Genomic DNA, 18,090 nt, shown 5'->3' on the forward strand with positions numbered 1-18,090 from the left:
GGACAAAACTAATGGAAAAACATAGTACACAATTTGGGAGATCTTTGAGTTTAAAATAGGGAGGTCTCGGCTCAATCCATGCTAACACCTATTTAGCACAACTCTAAGGAATTTTCTTCTTGCATTTCTATTAGTCTTTTACAGAGCATCATTTATAAGTGGAAGTTCAATATAACTGAAGCTGCAGCTTTCCAAATTGTGATGCACTGAAAAGATTGAGAATTTTATTCCATTTCATTATAAATGACATTTTCTATATCCAGGTTTCACTTTATAGAGGATACAAAGGATTCTGACCTACAGTTTTGCACCCATTCATTAAGAAGGTCACTGACCGCCTAAAGCAGAAATGTTTCCCAGGTTTGGACACCTCATTTTTATTCATTCTAATGGGAATTGGGCATCCAGTTCCTTTAAGCAGCTCTGAAAATCTCAGTCTAACTACCTTAGCTGTGGGTGCTTAGATGAGTATACGGACTAAACAGTCTCTGGTGAAGGGTAGGCTGAAAATTTGACCCAAAGCCTGTAGAGTAATATTGTTTCCATTTTCATTTGTATTTCATACATGTTTTCATCATCTGCACTGAATGTTCTAGCTTCATGAATTCCCAAGCCTATATGATTGAGGTCTAACAACAATCTCTAGATTCACTGAGGCTTCTCAGTGCAATTGTGATACCGTACCTTCTCCTATAGACTTGTGATGATCTGCTGGAATATGAATTGTTAAGTAATGCATCACCTGGTTCATATTTTTGTCCCTTAGAGTGAAATATGCCGGAGTTCACAGATGGCAGCCTCTCACTCTTCTGCACCTCTTTTTATATATCTGTTTAAGAACAGGAGAGCAGAGGCTTTGACACTAGCTGAAATATTACTGAGCAGGCATTGATGTTACATTTGTTTCTTTGTTTGATTTATATGATAAGCAAATGCAACATCCGTTTGATAAACTCTAGATTGCTTTGCACTGGCAATTATATTACCAAGAGGCTTTGACAAAAAATTCCCCATTGGGCTTTAATAAACCCTATATATGATAAAAAGAACAGGAGTACTTGTGGCACCTTAGAGACTAACAAATTTATTAGAGCATAAGCTTTCGTGGACTACAGCCCACTTCTTCTCTACCTATGCTAAGAATGCATCAAGGATATAAACCTCCATCTTTGAGAACAGAAGCAAAGCACTAATTACCTGGGGTTAGAAAGAAGGTTTGTTATTGAAAAGTTATGAATTATGGGGTGGTGGTTATATTTTCCTTTGATAAATCTGGTACTAGCCGCTATTTGACATGGGACTAGATGGATCATGGCACTTCCTATGAAATTTATAGAAGTTATGGCATATGACACTTCAGCTCTCATTACATGAAAATCCCCAGCAAATACTCCATACATTAATGGAAACAATCTGGTATGCGCACATGAGCAGGAGACTTTCACCACTAGCTTGCAATGTAGACAAAGCCTGTGGAGAGACGACGTTTCCTCACAGGTCAATGTCACTATAGGAGGACATTTCACTCTAAGTAGAGTTGCCATTTCTGCATATAGCAGTACAGAATACTGAAACAATTCCGGTCCACGTCACTATGTGTTATTTTTAAGTGCTTGATAGCTCAGTCACAGGATTGGATTAGGGTCAGGTTTTTATTTTGTTTTTGTGGGGTTTTTTACATGGAATATAATGTAGAGCTGGTCAAAATGTATTTGTTTAAAACTTTTTTATGATACAGGTCTTCTATTCAAAAATTAAAATTTTCTGCATTTTTTTTATTTTTCAGATTTTTTTTCCATGGGGAAACCCCCCCCCCCACAAAAATTGGTTTTCAGTCCCCCCCACACCCTTCCCCCCTCCTTTTCAGTAGCAAAAAAGGGGAAGAGAAATGGGGGGGAAAGATGAGAAAGGTAGAAAAACATCTTCATTGTCAGTTTATGAAATGTTTTGTTTTTTTCAGTTTTGAAAACCAAAAAATGTTCCGTTTTTTTTGGTTTTGTTTTTTAGTCAAAGACAAGCAGCGCCACCTTTTTAGTGCCCTGCATGTTTTTTGTATTGTGTTGTCCTGCTTTTGCATTTAACTAACACTCTCAATATGGGCAAAAAGAACAAGGAGTACCTGTGGCACCTTAGAAACTAACAAATCTATTTGGCCATAAGCTTTCGTGAGCTAAAACCCACTTCATCGGCTAGATGTCAGCAAAGACTCATAGAATCATAGAATCATAGAATATCAGAGTTGGAAGGGACCTCAAGAGGTCATCTAGTCCAACCCCCTGCTCAAAGCAGGACCAATTCCCAGCTAAATCATCCCAGCCAGGGCTTTGTCAAGCCGGGCCTTAAAAACCTCCAAGGAAGGAGACTCCACCACCTCCCTAGGTAACGCATTCCAGTGTTTCACCACCCTCCTAGTGAAATAGTTTTTCCTGATATCCAACCTGGACCTCCCCCACTGCAACTTGAGACCATTGCTCCTTGTTCTGTTCTGACTCAATACAATTCTTGTGAAAAATGCAAGCTTTAAACATTGGCTGGTGGGATAATTGTCTTGTGCTCTGCCACTTATCTTTTAAGTGTTTTTGTAAGAAGGGGAAGTATTTTTTGTATGCTCCCTGCTCTTGTGATGCAGCCACATGGAACAGGAAAACATCACACGCAATGTTAGGGGCCTAGATCATTCTTGCCGGCTCCTCTATGCACTGATCTCCTTTGACCCACATGGACGGAAAAGCTGTATGGCCCCATTTCCCGTTCCTGGAACCCGGCAGAAGAATCTACAGGAGGGAGTCGGGATCCTTGTGAAGGGGATCAAGACCAGAACTAAATTGGGAGACAATGGTCATGGTGATGGAGGCCCAGGACAATGCTGCCCCTCCCCCTCTCCTATCAACCCTACAGAAATTAGGCAGAAACTGTATTGCAGTCCTGAATTGTATTATATTTCTCATTGAGCCCCTCCCTTCTGGGAAAATAACAGTAACAAAGAATCCTAGCCACAGCCTTGGCCAGGAAAGACTCTAGTAGCAAAACTACCAAAGAATGGAGAGGAGATGATGGGAGACTTGGAGACTTCTTGACTCCTATAGGGCACCCTCCTTACAGAGAATGATTTGGGGGCATTCACAGAGAGAGACACTGAACGTTGTGGAGCAGATGGAATGCATGGTGTTGGTGACACTGTTGAAGTTAGCTGGCTTCAATCAAGTTGCTCTTGGACTTATGCTTGGGATCAGGATCTGGCCTTAAATCTATATAAGATTCCTTACACACAGGATATAATCTCTCTGAAAGAGTAATTGCATTTTTGGGTCCAAATACCTCACATTCTTTATGGTTTCTGCAATCTTATGTTATATGATAGGAGAGGTTATTCCACTTACACTTGGATTAATGAAGCTCTGTTGAAATATGCCTGAGTTGTCTAGTGCTGACATGAAGTTTAATATAAAATGGCATCCAGGGGCAGGAGGAAAACGAAGGTGCTGTCAGTCTGAAAGAGATTACTACAAAGCAACGTCTGCCCCCTTTGGAACTGGCCAAGCTAGCAGTAAAATTGAACCATCGCTGCATCCCAAACTGCCACGCATTCTGACATCTGGCAAACATCTGTATGTCAAGAGTCCAGGGAAACTTCAGATATTGCGCAAGCACTTGCTCAAACAGGCAAGAGCATGTAAATATCAGCTCATTTAGTGGAAACTCCACTTCAAGTGTTTTTCTGCCCTACAACAGTTTTGCAGCAATTCAGTGGACCTGTCTCTTTATTATCATTTGACACTTATGATTTCCCATTTAATGCCCATTAAAACTTACTGGTTTCTTGTTCTAATAAACTGTCTTTAATGACACCACATTGAGTCTGAATTTTAGACATAGACTGTGTACTGAAATAGATGTTAAAGTTACCTGATAATGCATATATATAAATATACATATAGCTCCTTTCTTATAGGCTCTCAAAGCACTCTGCTAAGATAGGCAAGTATTATTCCCCTTTCACAGCGCTTAAGTGATTTTCCCAAGGTTAGAATGGGTCAAACAACTTCTGATGGAATGGTTTTCTATTAGAAAATGCAGTTCTGTTGAAACCAAAATGTTTTGTGGGAACATGTTGATTCTGATGAGCTGTTCAATGGGAAAAAGTTGAAACTGTTTCAACTTTTTCATTCCATTTTCATAATGTTGAAATGTTCTGTTTTGATGTGCTCACCTGATTTCCTATATAAAATATTAGCACATATATATAATGTGCTATTCTAATGTGTTGACACTATCAGACTGAAACCTGTCAGTTTCCCAACTGGAATTTCTGTTCTGTGAGAAAGTTTGACTTTTTGTTCTAAATGAAAATGAATTTTCCACAAAAAGCTTATACAGTGAGTTGGTGCCTCTCTGTATAAGTGAGCACAGACCTGCAAAGAGAACTCAGGAGTTGTGACCTTCTAGTCCTCTGCTCTTACCCCTGGTTTTGTGCATACAAGAACACTGTGGGATAAGATATAGATACCTGGGAACAATGGTTTTATCACTTAGTATGAGTGGAAAACTGTCTCTGCTGTGGTGATTTCATTGCCTGCTTCGGGCAGGTCAGCTTACTAAGCGGAAATATAACTATAGTATTTAATAATGTTGACATTGCCATATAAATTGTTATTTCGTCTTGTAATGTTCACATAACAGTATGGTTTTCAAATGAGATGGATGGATCTGGTTCCTCAGAAGGACGTGTCAAGCAAGCCTGCCTCCTGCTGGCAAGTGCCTAAAAGTCATTTTTGGGAATAATACTCTGTTCATTTAAAAAATACTGCCACTGCATTCATGCCATTGATGTGGAACTCACTGTGTGTGTGAGAGAGAGAGCTCTTTCCCATCACCTGTTACAAAGAGGTCCTCCAATCCCATGTTCTTCTTCTCACTGCCATTTTACAGAATTATGTGACAAAGTCAGAGAACACTTATACTTGTGGATCCCTGGAATAGTGCTTCCCCAGACATGAGGCCCGCGATTTACTTCATCCTGTGGGTGACATCAGTTTTATACCGAAGGCTTGATTCATCCATTGGGTCCCCAGAAGTTCTTGCACAATGGTGCAGGCTGCCTATAGCCTTCTTCCACAATGAGACCCAACGCCAAACAGTGCACCCCACAAAGTGGCTGGTGCCTGCCTAGCAGGTGCCAGGATCAGGTGGGCTGAAGATATTCTGCTATCCATACTCTGTATATCCCTGTGCCTCCATCAAGCCCCAACTAATTACATACAAAGAGTCTGATCCTGAGAGGTGCTGGTATTGCTGAGAATGCTGGGTGCTTAGGATGAGGCCCATTGGTGTTGTACTGTCTGAACCACTGTTTATTTTGATGATGAGATAGCCTGATAAACCATCAGATCAAAGCAAAAGTCTGGAAAAGGAATTTTCCACACTCTGATTTACTATAGTATTTGCAACATTGCACATTACTCATTATTGGAATGAGGGTTGCCTTCCCTTAACACTTCAGGTAAAGGTCTCCAGAGCACTGTTGATCCCTTACAGAACCTCATAAGACGCCAGGTAAATAGCTAGCTAGCTGGAATTTCTTTATTTCTAGTTGTTGCTAAAGGGACATTTAACCTGTCTTCAATTCTGAGGTCCTAGAGATACCCATGATTTCCAGTCTTCACAGAAAAAGCCAAGCTGATCTGAACCAAACAACACAGAGCTTACAATAAAAAACACCACAATCAAAAACATCTCTGTGCAGAATCATTTTAAAGAACGACTGCGGCATGGCCCTCTGCTTGCCATTCAGGTATGTGAGCCTAATTCTTCTCAAATTCTTCATTTCTCACCATGTAGGATACAAAGAAACCAAAAATACATCCATTAGTTATGCTAATCATTAATTTCCAGTGACAACCAATGGGTGCTATGGGGAATAAGATATATTTACCTCTTAGAATGGCTACATATATTTAAGCAGAAGAAAAACAACCGAGATCAAGAAGGACAAAATAATTAGCTACCTGCCATCATTGCCTGGGGTTTGGAAGCCTTCTAAATTCAGAACTTCTTTCTAGTGTCTAGTATTTATCAGTTGCCTACTAGTGAGTAAGTTTCAGTAGAAACTCCCTAGTTGAGAATGCCCAATGTCCATCATGTGGGGTTTTATGCCTAATTACTTCTTCCAGTCCAGCTCCATTGCTTTTCATGGCTGACATTATCAATTTCAAGCTATAAATATGCATTATATACAGGTGAAAATTACACCTCTTTAAGAAACATACATCATCTAGTTCCAGTTTATGTTCCAATGCTTTGACGTTTTTACTTCTCTGAGGCTATGTTTACACTACAAAATTATGTTGACCTAAGTTATGTTGGCATACAGCAACCGCAGTGATTACATCGCTTGTACATGTGCACACTATGCGACCTGTAGCAGCAGTGCGCGTCCTCACCAGGAGTGCTTGTATCGGTGCAGCATGCCGTGCATGTCAGTAGGTATCCCACCGCGCAACTCACCCCTGTTCCGTGCCTGGTGTGTTAGGAAGTTTTTGCAATGCCTTGTTTTGCAGGGGCAACTAGGAGCATGGGGGCAACTTCCCACAATGCAATGTTCTCCATCCCATCACTTCTATTGCAGCCCATAATATTTTGCATCTTCTTTTCAAAAATCTCCTCAAACTTGTGCGGCCTTCCTCACTGTCAGCCATCTCTACCAGAAGCATGGCACCTGCACAGCTCTGCACTATTGTCATGAACACTGCAAGCACAGGGCACACAATCCTGCAGTGTTGGCAGAGCTGCATGACGCTTCTTTGGAGGCAAGATTGCTGTGGGACATAGAAAGAAACAATTCAAGGTTGTTGGTGGTGATCACGGAGCAGATAGAGATGGTGAAGCGACAGTTCTGAGCCTGAGAAACGAGCACTGACTGGTGGGATTACATCGTAATGCAGGTTTGGGATGACGAGCCGTGGCTGCAGAACTTTCAGATGCACAAGGCCATGTTCCTGGATCTGTGTGCGGCGCTTTCCCCAGCCCTCCGGTGCAGGGACCCCAAAATGGGAGGGACACTGACACTTGAGGAGCAAGAGCTGATTGCACTGTGGAAATGAGCAATGTCAGTTTGCTATCAGTTAGGCAGGAATCAATTTGGAGTTGGGAAATTCACCGCAGGTGCCGCTGTCATGCAAGTGCGCAGGGCCAGTAATCACCTCCTGCTACGCAGGACTGTGACTCCGGGCAATGTGTAGGACACAGTGGATGGTTTTGAGGCAATAGGTTTCTGAACTGTGATTGGGAGATAGCTAGCATGCATATCCCTATTTAAGCAGCAGACCACCTTGCGACATAGTACATCAGTAGAAAGGGCTATTTTTGTATGGTTAGGCACTTGCTGGTGGATCACTGGGGATGCTTTACTGACGTCAGTGTGAGCTGGTCAGGGAAGGTGCATGACGCTTGCATCTTAGAACACAGGACTGTGCAGAAAACTGCAAGCAGGGACTTTTCTTTCCTGACCGGCGGCTTACCATTGGGTACATTGAAATGGTAATAGTGATCCTGGGAGACCCAGCCAGTCCCTTGCCCCCCGGCTCATGAAGCCATGCACCAGCCATCTCGACAGCAGCAAGGAGCGCTTCAACTACAGGCTCAGCAGGTGCCAAATGACAATTGAATGTGCCTGTGGTCATTTGAAGTGTCACTGGCATTGTTTTCTTATGAGACTGCACCTCAGAGAGAAAAAGATGCCAATGGTTATAGCTGCCTGCTGTGTCCTGCCGCATATCTGTGAAGCAAACGGGGCCAAGTGTCTGCTGGGATGGAGAGCAGAGGTGGAGCGACTGTCTGCTGAATTTGAACAGCCAGATACAAGGGCTATTAGAAGAGCTCAACACAGAGCTAGATGGCTCAGACAGGCTTTGAAAGAACATTATAATAGTGAGTCTGAGCCGTGTATCTGGCTGTAGTGGGTCTCTGCAGCCTTGCTCTTTTGCAGCCCGGTAGCATTCTTGTAGTGATTGCTGTGTATGTAGGAATAGAACACTGTCAAGGCACCTATTGTTTGTGAATGATGTTACGTTCTGTGAGAAAAAGAAGTGACAGGAAACTGGAGCATGTCAAACCTGCCCAGCACCAAACGTTGTGAATTAATAGAAATGACTCTTTATCCAAACAAAATAGAATTTTATTCCATAACATGAACGAGGCACTTCAAAAAAAAAAGCATTTAAAGCTTAATAAATTAAGGGAACAGAACCTATGAAGGGCAAAGAACAGTCATTTCCATTACAGGTACACATACACCAACCATGGCTTTCACAGGTCAGCGTAGGTAAAGCTGTGGTTGTCTTTAATGTCCCCTGGCATGGAGTGGTAGGAATAGTGCAGCGACCCCTGATGCCATGTGGAATGTTGTGGGGGATGGTGTAAGGAGGTCCCGATATTGAGTTCTCTATGGGCTACAGAGGGAGGTGAGCACCAGATTGTTGGACCCGCAGATCTACCAGAGTCTGCAGCTTCTCTGTTTGCTTACAGAGAAGCCCCACTATATGCTGGTGCATCTTCCTCTCCTTTTCCTGCTGGGATTCCTGGGCCTTTCTCCTCTCCAGGCTGTCTGTAAGGGTGATCCTCCAGGCCCTGATCTGGTTCTCTGAAGCAGCACAGGCTTGCAGCATTTCCTGGATCATATCATCCGGAGTCCTCTTCCTTCTCCTCCTTATCTGGCTCAGTCATTCCATGGGTGTGGAAGGGGCGCCCCTGAAGGCCACAATACCAGCAGCTGCAAATACAACAAAGAGGTATCATTGTCCAGTGTATTCCCAATGGAAATCGAAACTTAGGATACTGCCAAACTCCCACTGATCCCCAAAAGTTGTAAGCACTACATTCTCACTTCTCCTTGGGACCAGTCACAGCACCTGTCTGGTGAGTATGGCCCATGGAGAGGGTGGGGGAATAGCTCACAGCCATGAATATAGCTGTACAGGGCAATGGAACTCAATACTGGCACCATTTTCCACAGGCAGTAGTGATTTTAGCTGGTATCTCACTCCTGAGGGTAACAGAGGCAGAGAGCACACAGCTGCTGCTCGCCTGGGTACTGCAATGGTGCCTGCTGAGTGGCATGGGAAAGTGTCCTGCCAAAGTGGAAGAAATAAGGCAGCCCTCCCCAGAAACCTTCGGCAGAGGATTGCAGAGTACCTCCATGAAAGGTTCATCGAGATCTCTACAAAGTATTCACGGGACATCCCGGTGCACATAAACAAACAACTCTGTGTGGCCTCCCTCTGCCTAAACTCTGGAGGAGAATGAAAAGCAACTGGGAACTCTGCCTCTCTTGGTAGTTGCACTACCTCTTCAAGCACAAGTTTAAAAAAAAAAAAAAAGAGTAAATCAACAGATATGTCCTGCTACTTTGGAGGTTCCATCCCTGTCATTTCAAAGCAAACTGCATACTCACCAGAGGTTCCTTCCCCTGCATCGGACTCGTCTGTGCTCGACTGTTGGACTGGCTGGACGGTGATAGAGTCAAAAACATGTCCTGGGTCGCTGCACAGCCGGATCCCCATGTCACCTGTGCCCCATATTCCTCCTTCTCTTCCTCACCCACCTCCTCCTCCTCCTCACTGTTCACAAAAAGGGCCTCTGACTCGGGCTTCTTGGAAGTATCCACAGTGGTGTTGGGGTCGGTAATGGGGTCTCCGCTGAGGTTGGCTTGTAGCTCTTCGTAAAAGCAGCAGGTCTGCAGCTCAGCACCAGATCGATTGTTGGCCTCCCTGGCCTTCTGGTTTGCCTGCCACAGCTCCTTGGCTTTCACGCAGCGCTGCTGCTGGTCCCTAGTGTAGCCCTTCTCCTGCATGCCCCAAGCAATCTGCTCACAGATATCCACGTGTCCAAGGCTGAATCAGCGCTGCACCTGCACAACCTCTTCTCCCCACAGGCAATTCAATATCTCCTGCCTACTCCAGGCGGGAGCCTGTCTGCAGCATGTAGCTGGCATTGACAACTGGGCAGTTAAACTCAACAACGGAGAGCGGGCAACCGGGAAAAGGAATGTCAACAACTCTTGGGCTTTAAAGGGGCGGGACAGCTTGCAGTCTAGGCAGCAGAGTTCACAACAGTAACCAGTGTGGTCAGTGTGGAGGATTGTGGGACAGCTCTTGGAGGCCAATAACATGACGTAAGTAACACAGCATCTACACTATCACTGCACCAACCTAACTACATCAACCCTGGCTGTCTGCCGCTCAGGTGTTAAGTCGGCGTAGCAGGACACTTACATCGATGGGAGCCAAATTTAAGTGAAGACAGATAGACAGGTCGACATAAGCTGCCTTGTGTCAACCTAACCGTGTAGTGTAGCGCAGGTGAGAGAGTACTATTAAAATAAGAAAAGTGCAAGTACAGTGCCCAAGCATTTGGGAAAACCCACAAAAGATGGCTGAGAGCAAAGAACACTGGCTCCAAACTCCCATACAGGTAAAAAACAAATGAACAAAATATACTGAGACGCACTTAGAGAGTTAACACTCCCAAGAAGTGTGATCGTGCCTGACTAAAGAAAATTGGATGTTTGCAGTACCAGCTGCACGACATACATGCACACGCCCACATTTAGAGAAGGGCTCGTTGTGAATCAATAACCAGACGGCCGAAGACAGTATGAGTTGGTATGCGCAAGAGCTTTCCTGAATCAGAAATATCATTGTTAGACTGCCAAGTAAATCTGAACCAAGGTTTTGTTTCCAAGTCTCTGCATGAAAAACCCAGGGGTTGCTGAAAAAAAAAAACCTCTCTACCTTCCCTGATCGTGCTGCTTAGGAGACATTTGCATAGGGAATGCAACGTGCCAGTTCGATCTCTCAGGCAGCTCCATTAGCACAAAAGGGCCACAAGGAAGCAGTGTTTGCCTTAAAAAACTGATTGCAGCCCACACCGTTAGTACTTCATATTGCTGCCCCTATTTTGACCAAGCAGTTATCACAGGAAGTTCTGTGCTATTCAGATTTATTAAAAACCCATTTCAAGCTACTACGATTTCCTTTGACAATGTCAAAACATTGTGTTTTATTTTTCCATATGCTTCCAATTAATCTATCACAAAGTCCTCCACAAAGTGTCCCTCCCCTGTCTCCTTTGGAACTGTATTGGTACCTCTTTATTGGTACCTATTTATCCACACCACAGAGATATTACATTTCCTATGTGCTCAAACCCACCCATGGGTCTTCATAAGAGATCCCCTCCAATGTTTATGGAAATGGTTACAACCCACAGATTAGCTGGACATGTTTCCCACTCACTCACCTCATTTCCCACCTCCTTCCCCAAATGATGGATACAGGAATTTTACTGCATACTTTTACTTTCTAATGCTGGATACAGAGTGTAGGAGATAGCTCTTCATTATACAGCGGTTCTCAAACTTCATTACACCACAACCCACATTCTGTGGAATCATTCCTGTCTGCAGAAAGCCTCTTTGGATTCCATTTACAGAAAGTGGCTTTGAGAAACCCTGTGCCAGTTGCCTGATGCCCCATTCCCACCACTTATTTCACTTCCGAATGCTGGGTTGGTTGTTCTTCGCCCTACCTTGCCCTCCCGCACAATATAATTACATTTATCATCAGGAACCATGGAACATCTGTTTTAACTTCTCAGGCACAGCAGCGCTCGGAAGTTAATATCACCCTTCGAAACAGAAAAGGTCTGGCTCAAAGCAGAAACGCTGCGGCCATGCCCGACAGCCCGGCTTTTCTGTGGGAACACAGAAATCATTTCATTTTGATCACATGAATTAGCCTCATGGGATCCACCGAATTTCCTTTCTCAGGAGCACTTTATAACTGAAGAACAAAACACAAAGCGGAGCAAAACAGGACAGGGAGAGATCAGAGTCTGGCTCATTGAGTGCTTTGAAATATAAAGAACATGGGATACATTTGCATCACATCACCCTAACCGGCTTTAATTAGCAGACAGGATGAGTGAATTTCATGTCATGGAAAAGCAGTTCACATATTAACATGGGGGGGGAAGAATGAAAGTACACTCAGCCCATCATTCCTGGCTTTTGACCATGGCAATTCAGGAATGGAGCAGCTATCCGCAGCAGCTGAGAGGGATGACAGGGGGTTACCTGTGGATGAGCACAGGGTAAAGAGTACCAGCATGACAGGGTAGGTCACGATGAGGAGTATTCAGCTGCTGGAGACCAAGGGGAGAAAGACTAGTAGGGAGTCAGAGAGTGGGGTGGCGGCCACGCTGGGCATAGAGAGGAAGGAGAGTAGGGTGGGCAGACTGAAAGTAGGCAGGGGGCAGTGGGAAGCAGAGATACATGTGGGGAGGAGAGGTGGATGTGTGCTTTGTGGTGGCAGTCTTCAGACTGAGAGACGCGTTGCCTGATTGGAAGAAGGTCCATGACAGGCATTATGAGCTATTCTCAAAAATGAGAATGAGAATTAAATGAGTATGAATAATGAAAAGAGAAGTAACCTTTCTGGAATTTGCTGGTAACTAGGCAGGAAATTGGTGTGAATCAAGTGGGAGAGGGAAAAAAATCATTCAACATCTATTAAGCACCAGCAAAACGTCAGCAGCCATTCCACCTTGTGCCAGGACCAGGTCATATTGCACCAAGCATTTGGGAAAAAACACAAAAAATGGCTGAGAGCAAAGAACACTGGCTTCAAACTCCCATACAGGTAAAAAACAAATGAACAAAATATACTAAGATGCACTTAGAGCGTTACGTGCCTGACTAAAGTGCCAGGACCAGGTCATATTGCACCAAACTAAAGAGGGACGGGTCAGCAGTTGGTCAGGAGACTAACTTGGTGCTGTGGTACGTGGTTTGATGATTCAGTAGGTCACATTCTTTTCTCTGCATTACTGACTAGCCAAAGTTGCTAGCATCAGTCTGGGGGCACTGTGCTGCACTGCTGTATGATGAACAGTAGAATCAAGGTCTTGAATGGTCATCAAATATCCTATGGCACTTTCTGAATGAGCCACTGGGGTCCTGGCTAGATTCTAACTGGGGAATTTACATGCTTAATTAAATTCCTTCCACTGTTCCAGTCACACATGCTTTTCTTTTTCACAACTTGTCCTACATGGTTGTGCAGCATTGCTGTGCACTGTTAAACAGCTTTCATGTTCCACCCGAGAGGTGGCTGAAGTGAGCCCTTTGAAAAGGCACTCTGGGGTGCTCCAGATTGAAAGTCACATTATAAAAACAGGTATCATTGGAGAACTGAGTTCAGTGGCTGCTCTCAAAAGATAGCTTATATGAGTCAAATAAAGTGAGATTAAGGCTCAGTTTTTCAAAGCTGCCTGTAGGACCTGGATGCCAAATTCCCATTAACTTTAGTGGCTCTGAAAATGTTTAGCCTAAATCAACATACAATCTTAAAATGAGGTATTCACATTCCAGTCCAGGGAAGGAATTAAGATCAAGTGAAAATCACGATTAAAAACCCTCAAACCACCAAATTCCACTCTTCTGCCATATGAGGCACCCCCATGGATCAAGGTAAGATTATTCTAAATGCTTGAGTCCTTCTCCAGCCCAAACCTCAATAACCCTTTGAGTTTTGCCAGTCACTGACTGCAGCTGGGGAAACCATCTTTACAGTTTGGTTTCCCTTAGCTTCCGTATGGCTCACCGCAGCCAGGAGACTCAAGTAGGAGTATGTAGCTATACATACTGAGGCCTAAATGTGGAACCAGCAGGGACAAGAACCGCAGCAGGGAATGAAGCTTCAAGATGCAGCGTTAATTATTTTTGTACACTATCAATAACGTTTCCTTTGGCCTTGTTTTCATCGCCTGTATTTCTTCCATGAATCATTTGCAACCAAGGCAGAGTGATGAGGCAGAAATACAACCCATGATCCAATCACCTCCTGAACGTTGAGAGAGAGCTCAAATTCAGCTCTGAATTTCTCAGCTTGGGGCTGGCTCTAAAATGAACTAGATAAAACCCCAGATAAAGCCTCACTCCTGAACTTGGGGAAAGTGTGGATCCACACACCCTACCTAAATAGTTGCGTGGTTGGAAGACAGGATGGGGTTTGGAGTGTGGGTTAATTGAAATGGAATGGGATGTTGGCTTAAGTCTTTATGTTTGTCATGAGTTTCTGTTTCTATTCTAAGAGTCATACCCATGCATCACACTCTTACTGAAGTCAATGGGAGTTGTGCTTAAAAAAGGATGCCAAGATGTGGCCATAGTTGCTTTCACTTTTCCACTTCAGCAGTCACACTAGACATGTTTCTTCCTATCTTAAGCATACAGTATAATGGATAGAGCTGTCCTCATCAAGTTTACTCATTTCCAATGATAAGCACTGGCAAACATCCGTCAGATTTCCTATATTTCTGGCTGCTGTTGTGTTTAAAAGCAGAAGTTTCCTTCTCTTCCCTGAATCATGTTTAAAGCTTTAACTTGATTTGCTGTGCAGATTTAGCCTAAGTCTACTTCTAAGCTACTATGTCTTCCAGTTGTCAACTCTGGTCTAGATGACTTGGGGCTAATTTCCAAAAGAGTTCAGGGCCAGATGTTCATGGGTTCAGCACCCACAATTGGGCCCAGATTTTTCAAGAGAGCTCCTTCTAGGCATCTAAATAGGACCCAGATTTTCAAAAGTACTCAGCACTCATTGTGATACTTGTGGCCCCAGCTACATACCTAATGTGCTGAAGTCTTGTGAAAATCTAGCCCCTGACGGGCATCCTTGATGTGCTGATATTTATATCACCGAAGGAGGTTGGCCTCATCCTGAGGCTTAGGGACTGCCAGACTGGTAAACAGTCTTGATTTTCTTTCTCTAGATTACATGTCGTGTGTAAAGCAACAGCGATTGACTTTTATTAGTAGGAGTATTTGAAGCATGCTATTTTCTTTTGGATAAGGGAGTTTTCAGATTCTCCCCAAAGTTAAAACCAACACATAGGTGAATGCCTTTTTAGTAACATATTTTATATATTAGAGTTACATGACTCACAAATGGAACCAAAATGAAAGTGGCCCCTTTTATATATGGGAGCACACAAATATATGTAACATCAAAATATGACATACTATCACATATTTAAAACACATCTGTCCTTTTCACCTGAGGAAATCTGAGCAAGTGTATATTGTCAGTACCTCCATGTTTTGCTGCAGAGAGCAGGTACTTACTGGAAGCTGTATGCAGTTTTGGTAACACTTCAGGCTTGTATACAGGGGTAGACAACAATAATGAAGGCAGATCTGTTATAAACGAAGGGAGGAAAAGAATATATCAGGCCCTGACATTTTAATAGAAACATATGGCAGGTTCAGTAAAGGATCAGTAGACCACATAGAATTACACATTTGACAAATCATCTGTTTATATATGTGTGTATGTATGAGCCCACATACAGGGACAAATTAATTAATTCCTCTATCATAAATGTACCAGGCAGCATTCTTTACAGGTTATCTCAAAGCAACCTCATTCTTGTACATAAGAAATAAACTTACCCGACTCCGTTTGGACAGCTACTTTGGTTACTTCAGGAGAAGCTGGCTGTGTCCAGAATGGATACATTTCAGCTATGGGAACAAAACCAAACATGTTTCAGTATCATTTTAAATGTTATGATTTCTTACCTGTATAATGCCAACAGCATGCTTGGTGTGCTATAGGCAGATAAAGACACAGGACTCCTGCCCCCCTTGAACTAGATGGCATATAAAATATGGGGAGATGATGAAAGGTGAAGTTCAACATGCATATTAGTCCCAAGGTTTTGGCAGGTCACGAACTAGGTGAGGGTAGACATGGATTTACAATACGACCCCTAGCATAATTAAAAAGGCCAGGAGCATGTCAGAGAGGACTTTCCAGGCATACAAGCCACCGTGGCAGAAGGCCCGGGCATGAGAAGAACAGAAAGTGGCTGATAGCTAAGTGGCTCGCGTGGAGTGAAGAAGGCTGAAGAAAAAGTCAGGAGCATGGAGGCTTTGGCTGGGTAAGTAGCTGCTGTAGGACAGTCCCAATAATTTTGCGTAGCTCCCCTACAATGATGAAATCTCCTCACTAGAAAGAGGAAGAAGTTTCGGCAAATCCTGCATTTGTTCAGCAGAGAAGGAGGGCATTGGTGAAGAGGTACCCGCTGCAGAAACAAAGAACATATATTAAACTGTCCAGCCAGATTTCAGAGCTAATTCAATATGCGTCACATCATATAGGTCTATGGGAAAGAATTATGGACTAGATTTTCAAAAACATCGAGTGATTTTTGCGTGTCCAACTTGAGACTGGAGCTGCATGGAGAGAGGTCATTCCATTTCGTGGAGGCGCTTCATATTTCAGAATTAGTTTTTGTTCCAATTTGGAATGAAAACCCAAAGTTTAGAAATTCTCTGTGAAAGAGAACGGTGCTCCAGCTCCAGGGCAGTCCACCAAGGGACCTTGGAAGCCCTGGGGCTCTGGTTCATGGGGAGCCTGCATGATGGGCTGCCCAAGAGTGCCTGACCTTGGAAGCCCTCTGTCCCCAATTGGGCTTAGGAGTCATGGCTTCCAGGCTCTCAGTTCCCTAATAGACCCCTGCGTGGGCTGCCAAAGAGCAGGAAGGGAAAACTGGCAGGAAACCAGGCACGTGTGTGCCAATTCTGCCACAATTTAATCGAAATCAAACCATCTCCATGAAAAATCACTTGTCACTTTTGAAAATCATGGCCTGAGCTCTTTCCTCATCTGACTTGAAACTTGTCAAGTTTGACACGTATGGAAGCAAAAAGTTACATGTGCTGGATGCTGCTGATGTTTGTGGGAGCTTTGATCTCTGGGTGGGCAAGCTGTGCCCTTATATGCACACACTAGCTCTCATTTGGCCTTTTGAGGTACCACCAACCTAACTCGCTTCTCTTCCCTTCTTATGCTCAGGTTTTCGGGTAGAGGCTGGGGTGTTTAATGTCTGGAGGGTCAGAAGAAGAGTGTCTGTTGTTCTTTGCACCCCTGGGACACTGCTCCCTGAAAATGACAGGGCGAGGCGGGGGCTGACGTAATTTGTTGAATTTGAGGACTGTTTTCTCAAGATGGCAGCGAGCTCAAGCCTGATGCTTTTCCTCAGGAAGTAACATTTCAGTGGATTGGGGGGCCACAGAAAATCCATGGCTGGATCTAACAGGAGCTGTTTTTCTCTCCCTTCCCCATCCTGTTAAGCCCACATTCTCCTTCCAGCACACAGCCCCTGAGTAGCTCTGCAGAGGGTAGGAAGTTGGGCCAAGAAAGAATAATTTCCCCGGGCTCCAGAGTGCCTGAAGAGTCACTCCACAGCTGCTGCTCCAATGCACTCCCTACACAGGCAGGGAGGACAAGCTGAGTGATCACATGAGCAGGATTTGGCCTTTAAGCCTCACTGAAGATGTATAAGCAAAGGACATAGTCTACTGAGTGAGTGAGAGCCCCTTATGTTCCCAGGCATCTGATCACAGCAGACCATTCTCTGAACTCACTTGATGGCTGCATTTGGGGCAAAATATCATAGCTTTCCATGGTAGTAGGAGGCGGCCTTGTAGTGCCATGTCCTTTTGAAGCATCTGTCTGTAACCACAAGGGCAGCTGTAGAATTGGAAATCCGGATCCTTTCAAACCAACAGTCTTTGGCCATGTGGGAAATCTTGTAGAGAGGATTTCATCTCCTTTCCATGCAACAGTCTGTTCCCAGGAAGGCATCCTTGTCGCTAAAGCCATAAAGGAGCAGGAAGGATGTTGTTATCTGATTGCACATGGATGTACACTTCTACTGCAGCACAGCCAATGCCAAAACATGCAGAAAATGGCGAGCATAACACTTTGGGGAACAGTCATGCCTACAGTACATATGGTAAAACCTGTTGATTCCTAGTACACGTTGAATGGCAACTACTCAACCTCATTAGCGAGGCCAGGGGAGAGATGGATGCATGGTACAATTTCATTTCATTCAACATTTTCTGTTTTCTGAGTGGAAAAACAAAAAACCAAAAAAGTTTTCAAAAACAAACATTTTACTGAAAAGTTTTCTGTTTATTGTAAAAAAAGGGGGGGGGGAATTAAATGTTATTTTTTAGTTTTTTCC

General features: G+C 43.9%; 1 protein-coding gene across 2 annotated transcripts in view; it reads right to left on the reverse strand.

Moving 5' to 3' along the window:
• The window catches only part of HHLA1 (HHLA1 neighbor of OC90), a 46,302-nt gene that overhangs the window by 4,697 nt on the left and 23,515 nt on the right, over positions 1 to 18,090 (reverse strand). Inside the window, exons 11-14 of one of the 2 annotated variants that reach the window (XM_042860989.2) lie at positions 17,486 to 17,713; positions 16,066 to 16,140; positions 15,506 to 15,577; positions 15,179 to 15,250 (exon numbers count right to left, since the gene is read on the reverse strand). In XM_042860989.2, the coding sequence (XP_042716923.2) occupies positions 15,179 to 15,250; positions 15,506 to 15,577; positions 16,066 to 16,140; positions 17,486 to 17,713 (447 nt within the window). The remainder of the gene's footprint in view (positions 1 to 15,178; positions 15,251 to 15,505; positions 15,578 to 16,065; positions 16,141 to 17,485; positions 17,714 to 18,090) is intronic. The other variant, XM_005288822.3, reaches the window with a different exon arrangement.

Source organism: Chrysemys picta, chromosome 2, assembly GCF_011386835.1.
Source record: "Chrysemys picta bellii isolate R12L10 chromosome 2, ASM1138683v2, whole genome shotgun sequence".
NCBI lineage: Eukaryota > Metazoa > Chordata > Testudines > Emydidae > Chrysemys > Chrysemys picta.